General features: G+C 36.9%; 1 protein-coding gene across 1 annotated transcript; it reads right to left on the minus strand.

Moving 5' to 3' along the window:
- Positions 1-4,083: 4,083 nt before the first annotated feature.
- Positions 4,084-5,037, minus strand: LOC137636367 (uncharacterized). Its single transcript, XM_068368776.1, has 2 exons — positions 4,436-5,037; positions 4,084-4,345 (listed from the first exon to the last, which is right to left on the minus strand). The coding sequence occupies exons 1-2, from the start codon at positions 5,035-5,037 to the stop codon at positions 4,084-4,086; spliced, it is 864 nt and encodes a 287-aa protein (XP_068224877.1).
- Between the last annotated feature and the right edge of the window lie 3,679 nt (positions 5,038-8,716).

The following is an 8,716-nucleotide window of genomic DNA, read 5'->3' on the forward strand; positions in this document are numbered from 1 at the left end:
ATGATATATACTAGTGGTCAGTAAGCAGAATAAGTATTATGGCATACAAACATATCTTCAAGATTTCAGACAAAAGTATAATATAACCAAGTCCCTATTAATTGCCGAATATTTATGTTCACCTCCATTAAATGCTTTTACTAACAAAAACACACACATATATATATATACTGTATATATATATATATATATATATATATATATATATATATATATATATATATATATATATATATATATATATATATGTATATATATATATATATATATATATATATATATATATATATATATATATATATATGTGTATATATATATATATATATATATATATATATATATATATATATATATATATATATATATATATATATATATATATATATATATAGTATAATATATGCGGAACAGGACGATTTGGCGCCGACTCTTTGGCGCTGACGATTTTGCGCCGCCATTTTGGCCATAGACAGTTTGGCACTCATTGTTTTGGCGATGAGCTGTTTTGGCGCCAAGAAACAAACTTAAGGACCATCCGCAAATTTGTGTCTCGTTTAGTGATCACCTCATCACACCAAAGGCTCGTATGATTAGAGAATTGTAATATTAAACCAGTTATTATGCTATTCAAGTGTTGTTCAGTTCTCCCTATACCATACGCCCTATTACCTAATAAGCGTCGAACAACATACGTGAAAATGTTTCGAATGATAACTGAGATGTCTGCAGAGCTGCAACCAAAGGGCATTTATTGTGATTATGAACAAGCAGCTTTTTCTGCAATGACAATGTTTTCCGGATGTAGAGTTGAAAGGCAGCTTCTCCCATTTTGCACAAAATATTCATAAGCACCTGCAACAACTTGGGCTCCAACATTTGTATAATAATGACCCCGACTTCTCAGTAAAAGCTAAAATGATCGTTGTTTTTATCTTTTGTACCTATTTCTCACATGGATGTTTACATCGATGCTTTGACGCAATATTTACCTGATGAACTCCAGCCGTTAATGAACTGGGTCGAAGATAATTATGTAGGAATACCTCTGAGGAGGGGAAATGGCCGCCGTTCACCACTTTTCTCTACGCAAATGTGGAATATGTATAGTCGAACGATATTAGGTGAGGACAGGACAAACAATCATGCTGAAGCTACGCACACGAAAATCTATGCAGAATTTGGAATGAACCACACAGTTATATGGAAATTCATCGATGGCTTAAAGAGAATTCAGAAAGGACACGATTCCTATTATGAACAACTAATGGCTGGGAATCCTCATGCTGGAAAACGCTTAAAATACATTAAGACTGATGAACGCATTTTAACTATAGTACAGCAGTTTGATTCACGGGAATCACTGGAATACTTACGTGGTTTGGCATATAACTATGAAATGCATTAACATGTTGGTGAAATTATTTCATTTTTTTGTAGCATTTTAATACTGTATTGCTGAAAATGAATAGAACTTTTTTTATTTTTATGTTATTTTTGACCCATGTAATATATATAAACACACACACACACACACACACACACATATATATATATATATATATATATATATATATATATATATATATATATATATATATACATATATATATATGTATATATATATATATATATATATATATATATATATATATATATATATATCAGGTCAGAAAATTTTCAAGCTGTCGCCAAATAGGCTAGCGCCAAAATAACGAGCGCCAAAACCATTTAGCGCCAAAACGGCGGCGCCAAATCATCGTCGCCAAAAGAGCGGTGCCAAAACGTACTCTAATATATGTGTATGTAATATGTTAGATATTACTTGTTTAAAACACATGACCTACAGGTCACTGTGGAAGTAAGAGAAGTGTGAGAAATGCCATAGTCATATCATAAGCAGGATGCGAATGCCAAACCTCAGCAATGTAACATTTTTCATGAAGAGTAAACACAACCAAGCCCGTGAGAAAGAGTTGTGTGTGAGGATGGAGCAAGTACCTTCCGGTATTAATGTTGTGTTTACTATAAATCCTTAAGTGCTGAGATAACTATATAAACTTTAACGTGAATATGGATATTTGTGGCAGTTCACTTTGAGATGTCATACGGAATGGTCATTCGCCCAAACCATCTATACTCCTGTGATGGAGATGTTAATACTGTTTTTAAAGAATAAACTATCTTAAAATTAACTTACTGAGACTTTACTTGAAGATGTAAGATACCAACCTTAATATATAACACATTTTAGATGATATTTGAAGAGAACCCAAATATGTGTTAAGAACAGTAGCACACCATATATATATATATATATATATATATATATATATATATATATATATATATATATATGTATATATATATATATATATATATATATATATATATATATATATATATATATATATATATATATATATGTATATATATATATATATATATATATATATATATATATATATATATATATATATATATTATTACTTGCTAAGCTACAACCCTAGTTAGAAAAGCAGGATGCTATAATTATGCCCAGGGGCTCCAACAGGGAAAATAGCCCAGTGCAGAAAGGAAAAAAGGAAAATTAAATATTTTAAGAAGAGTAACAACATTAAAATAAATATCTCCCACAAAAAATATGAAAACTTTAACAAAAAAAGAGGAAGAGAAATAAAATGAGAGTGTGTGCTCGAGTGTACCCTCAAGCAAGAGAACTCTAACCCAAGTCAGTGGAAGACCAGGGTAAAGAGGTTATGGCACTACCCAAGACTAGAGAACAATGGTTTGATATTGGAGTGTCCTTCTCCTAGAAGAGCTGCTTGCCATAGCTAAAGAATCTCTTCTACCCTTACCAAGAGTATATATATATATATATATATATATATATATATATATATATATATATATATATATATATATATATATATATATATATATATATATATACTGCATATATATATATATATATATATATATATATATATATATACTGCATATATATATATATATATATATATATATATATATATATATATATATATATATATATATATATATATATATATTTATATATATATATATATATATATTAATGCACTATTTTTCTATTGCTTAACGTGAATGATGGAGAAACAGAATTTTGACACGCACATATAGTTCTTTATTAGATCCATGACGTTAACATCGATATGGTTATATTGTTTGGCGTTTATACATGTAGACTTGACGCATGTAGTGTAACTTGAAGTGATGTGAAGTGACGTGATGTGGTTCAATTACTATGGATAAATGAAAAAGAAATCAACGTATAAATAATATACTAATGTACACAAAATTATTAAGTTAAATAACTAAGACTGATAGAAACAATATGCAAAGCTTAATTAAGTAAATTATGCATGTATAACTGCTAATTACAAAAAGGTCATACACAAAATCAATATAATTAAGGCTCATCTAAAGGCATACGTTATGTAACATGTAGGTTTACAAATGGGAAAAGATGAATCCGTTATTCCAAAACAGTATATAATAGGCGTTTACTTACAATTGTGTTCCTATAACAAACGGTCCAAATATTCCTCAATAAATACCAACTTTCGTTATATTCGTTATATCGGTTCTGTATGAAATCACTTTTTAAACTGATAAGTTTCCTCATTTGTTTACAGGAAGACACTGTAGATTACCATAAAGTTCGCGTGACCGAGAACTATGCGTAAATTAGCTAAAGCAACCCAACACCAAGTATACAATTCATATGGCCGAGCATAGACTTGAACCAGCAAACTACCACACAGCAAACCTTAACATTAACCATCGCGATAAATAGACAACAAACATTACTTACAGTTAATCGTTGGGCATCAACATACTCGACCTCTAAATCGTATGATTTACAAAAAAATATAAGATGCACAACTAATATTTCCTTTCATACTACAATACGTGAATAGAACATGAATAAAATAAGCTTAAGGAACGAACATTAAAACGATAAACACAACAAAAATGAAAATGAGTTTGACAAACAGATATGAACTAGAAATATCAATTTCATATAGTGTCTCTGGATAATATCTATAACACTTGATCTTCTTTTGGAAGCAAGAGTACGAGCTTGCTCACTGGTCTGTGCAGTTCAGAAGATTGAGTTCGAAGTTTGACGCTTCTCATAACGCCTCTGGAGTCTGGCAGTACCTCTGTTACACGTGCTAGTGGCCAGTGAAGTCTTGGCGTGTTCTCGTCTTTCAGGAGCACGATGTCACCTTCCAGTGTATTTCTTTGTTGTTTGTTCCATTTGGGGCGTTGCTGCAGGTTGACTATGTACTCCCTTTTCCATCTGCTCCAGAACAAGTCCGACAAATATTGTACTCTACGCCACCTTTTTCTGGAGTACACATATTCTGGTTGCGAAGGTCCTGGTATTAACCTCTTGGGTGACTTCATATGGAGGATTTTACTTGGACTTAGTGGTTCCATGTCGTCAGGATCATCAGAACAGGTCGTGATCGGTCTTGAGTTCACAATATATTCTACCTCGCAGAGTAGCGTGCGGAATAATTCGTCATCGAGGCGAGTCCCATGGTGGAAGAATAGCGCAGATAGAACTTTCCGAATGGTACGGATCTGGCGTTCCCATACGACGCCCATGTGCGATGCCATAGGTGGGTTGAGTTTCCAGTCGATATTCATGTACAGTAGTTTGTTTTGGATTTTGTTTTGGTTCAGATCTGACCAAGCCTTGTTCAGCTCATTCCGGGTTCCGATGAAGTCGGTCCCGTTGTCGCATCGGATTTCTTGTACCGTACCTCTACGGGCTATGAAGCGTTGCAGACAGTGAATAAAGGAATCCGTTTCGAGACTGTTAGCAGCTTCCAGTTGAATGGAGCGACTGACAAGACAGGTGAATATGACGCCGTAACGTTTGAGCTCCTTGCGGCCCTCTTTTATAATGAACAGCCCGATAAAGTCTACGCCTGTGAATGTAAATGGTGGAGCTGGCTCGAGACGATCTTGAGGTAAGTCGGACATTTTTTGCTCTTGGCATGGCTTTCTAATTTTTCTTCACGTTATGCATTTGTGGAGTTGACGTCGGACAGCAGAGTTGATTGAAACAATCCAAAAGCGTTCTCTAACTGCTGCAATGGTGTGATTTTTACCCGCATGGCCATGTTTCTCATGAGCATCTCGTACGATTAGAGTGATGACGTGCGAATATTGTGGCAGTAGCATAGGATGTTTCACATTGGAGTCCATTGCGGCTTTCGGGAGGTGTCCTCCCACTCGCAGAGTTCCGTCGATGAGCACTGGGTCGAGACGGAATATCGTACTGGTTTTTGGTAGCGAATGTTCTCTCTTGTCTTCTTTCGTGGTTATTTTCTTGAGTTTCTCGACCTCGTTTGCAAAGGTGATCTTTTGTATAAAGCAAACGATTGCCTTTTCAGCCTTTTGCATGATCTGTGCGGTCCTTAAATTTATAGTTTGTTCTTTGTTTTGTAAGAAAGCCAAAAATGCTATGAATACTGCTACTGCTCTCTTCAATCTCTCCCACCTGGAGAAATATGTGATTAAAGTCATAAATGGTGATCCTTCTTCAGGAATGTAGTGTCCTCTGGAGACAATCCTTTCTCTCCAGGATACCTTGCTACCCGGCTATCAATAAAGGCACTTTCCAGAATATTCAGTATTCTGTTTCGGGAGATAATTTCAGTAGCCTGCTCGATATCCTCGGTCACAATGCGATTACTGTTTACTCGATGTGTAGACGTTACACTGTTGTCTTCTACCGGCGAGCTGACTGTCCATCCGTGACGATACTGGAGAGCGAATGGGCCTTTGCCGTCTGTTGATATGATTTTCAGAGGCTCCATTGCTAGTGGGCAATTACTGCCAATCAGTAGACCGATGTCTATATCTGGCATTATTTCAGGAATCGATTTTGCCACGTCGTGAAGATATGGCCAGCGTCGTAACAATTCTGGACGGGTATTTGATCATGGCTCACTGGAATTTCTTGTCTGGAATACGTTTTTGGAAGCAGTATACCATTCTAGCCGTTTATATCACTGACGACGAGATCCTGGACAAGGTAGCTTTTGACTATGCTTTCCCCATGCATAGTTTTATGATGCAGATTTGTTTGAACACTGGAAGCTTGCAAGTCGTCTTTCAGTTCTTCTGATAGGAAGAACCCTATGCTTCCTGGTTCATAGAGGGCGTAGGTAAGAACTTCTCGGTTGGTCCCCCTCTGCTTTATACGAACAGGTATTATTGCTTGAAGAACCATTGAGGAATCATGAGAAAAAACGTTGCTGGTAGCGGTATCTGGAGGGTTTTGACTGGATTCCTCTGTACGGTTTTGAGAATATGAAGATCTGTCAGAGAAGTCCGACCTCCAAGGTAGTTTGAAGCCATCTATATGCATGACCGTAGGATGACCTTTGCCACATTTGTGACATTTTCGCTTGTTCATGCACCCCTTCGAAGTATGATTCAGACCATAGCAACTGAAGCATCTACTCTGCTCTATAATAAACTTTCTTTTCTCTTCGAGAGATTTCTGCCTGAAATCTTCACAGTTATCCATATCGTGATTTTTGCTGCAGTAAAAACAGGAGGGCGACCTAAAACCACGAGTTCTACTTTGGCTCTCATGATTTACTTGCATAGCAAATGCAGATTCTGTTGGTTTCCCTGTTGATGGTTTACTAGAATTCAGTTCTCTATGCATTGCTTCTTTGCCGAACACTGGGTCATTGACACACTCTGCTGCGTTAATAACAAACTGGACAATGTCACCAAAGCGCGAAGACCTGTTCTCGAGGAGTCTGCGGTTAGTGGCTTTTTCGCACCATTTATTCTGGATATAACTTGGCAATTTCTGGACTACCACCTGCAGGTTCGGTGCATGATCAAGAACAGCCAGGTGAGTAAGTGTATGCATGGCGCTGAAGCATTTTAGCAAGTAATGCGAATATCTTTTCAGACATTTCCCTTCCTCTGGTTTTATCGGCTTCCACTCGTTTAGTTGTTTCAAGTATGCCAGAGATACTTTATAAGGATCACCATACTCTTGTTGTAGCAACTGTCTTTCCCGACTATATCCTTGGTCTGCCTGCATGTATATACAGCTGCTGATGAGGTCCTTAGGTTCACCGTCTGTATGCTGTAGAAGGTAGTAAAGTCTGTCGCTGCTACTGGCTGTTCTAGAGGAGATCCTGGTGTCAAACGCCAGTATGAAGTTACTGTATTCCAGAAGATCACCGGTAAACTTGGGAACTTGCGGTGCAGGCAAAGGTAGAGCTGTGGCGATACCACTAATCTGCTGCTATATGATGTTAACTGGAGGTGAATTAGGCAGTGGATAGGGTGCACCAAAGTTACTGTTCACAGGTATATTTACAGGCGGATACGTATACTGTTCTAGATTTGGAAACGTTGATGACTTGGCATTCGAAGCGATGACTGGAGTTGCAAGAGTGTTAGTAACAGTCTCTGAAGAATTTCTGGGAACAAATTCTTGTGCAGTGCTGGGATTTAGACTGGGTAAGCTGGCACTATTTTTCTGGGTGACAGGGAGTATAACCTGGTTAGCCATATTGCCAACCTTAGCCGTGTTAGCACCTTCACTCGCACAAATTCCAGGGGCAGCTATACTACGTCCAGCAACCATAACATTCACGTCTCGATGGTTGGCTCGTTGCACAATAATGCTGGGATGTGTCTCATTGTCTTTGTTACCAACATTGTCGTCGCCAATGTCATTTTCGGTTTCTGCAAAAACACGTGCTTTTGCTCGAGTCTTGGCTATTTCGATATTCAATAGAATCTCTTCTGTCTTTGCCTCCTGTTCCTTTTTCTTTGTCACAAGTTCTTTTTCCGCAAGCAACTCGGCGAGGCGTGCTTTGGCTAGCACCTTTTCGGACGTAGCCGATTTGCCAGAAGGAAGGGAAAAAGGCCGTTTGGAAGAACGTTTTGAACCAGATCGGCTTAAAAGACTCTCCAGGTCTTCTTCAAGTCGTTTTTCGTTTAAAGCTATCCATTCACCAGCATGGTTTCGGAATAGCAGAATGCTAATTTCCTTGGTCTCATATCTGGACAATTCCTAGTCCTCCTCCAATTCGTCTGAGATGTTATCCATGACACAATTGAAGTTTTCTTTGTACTTATCGAAAGCTTCGTTATATTCTTCTAGACACATTTTCACCAAGTGCAGGTTGTCCGGATTTGACATGAGGCCTATGAGTTCGTTGCGTTTTTTCGTTACGTTGCCAAGTGATGATTTCAATTTATTTTTTAATGTTCAAATATTAACTGTCATACCCGAGTTTTCGTCGGGAGCACTATTCTGAACAGTCTCATCAGACTCCCCCATCTTGTCTGTAGTTGTTTATAACAGGCAGTAATTCCACTTCTTAAGACTCACGTATAAGAGTTATTATAGAATTAACGCGTGAGTCGTTGATGGTAGTTTAACAATTTAATTGAACGATGTTAATGCACTATTCTTCTATTGCTTAACGTGAATGATGGAGAAACAGAATTTTGACACGCACATATAGTTCTTTATTAGATCCATGACGTTAACATCGATATGGTTATATTGTTTGGCGTTTATACATGTAGACTTGACGCATGTAGCGTAACCTGAAGTGATGTGAAGTGACGTGATGTGGTTCAATTACTATGGATAAATGAAAAAGAAATCAAC

Source organism: Palaemon carinicauda, unplaced genomic scaffold (genome assembly GCF_036898095.1).
Source record: "Palaemon carinicauda isolate YSFRI2023 unplaced genomic scaffold, ASM3689809v2 scaffold28, whole genome shotgun sequence".
NCBI classification, from domain to species: domain Eukaryota; kingdom Metazoa; phylum Arthropoda; class Malacostraca; order Decapoda; family Palaemonidae; genus Palaemon; species Palaemon carinicauda.

What these genes read in the sequence shown, in the direction of transcription:
- LOC137636367 (XM_068368776.1), bottom strand. Translation starts at nt 5,037, where the DNA reads ATGTCCGACTTACCTCAAGATCGTCTCGAGCCAGCTCCACCATTTACA. An exon ending in CATATGAAGTCACCCAAGAG is followed by an intron (nt 4,346 to 4,435) that starts GTTAATACCAGG and finishes GTTCTGGAGCAG; the next exon opens with ATGGAAAAGGGAGTACATAG.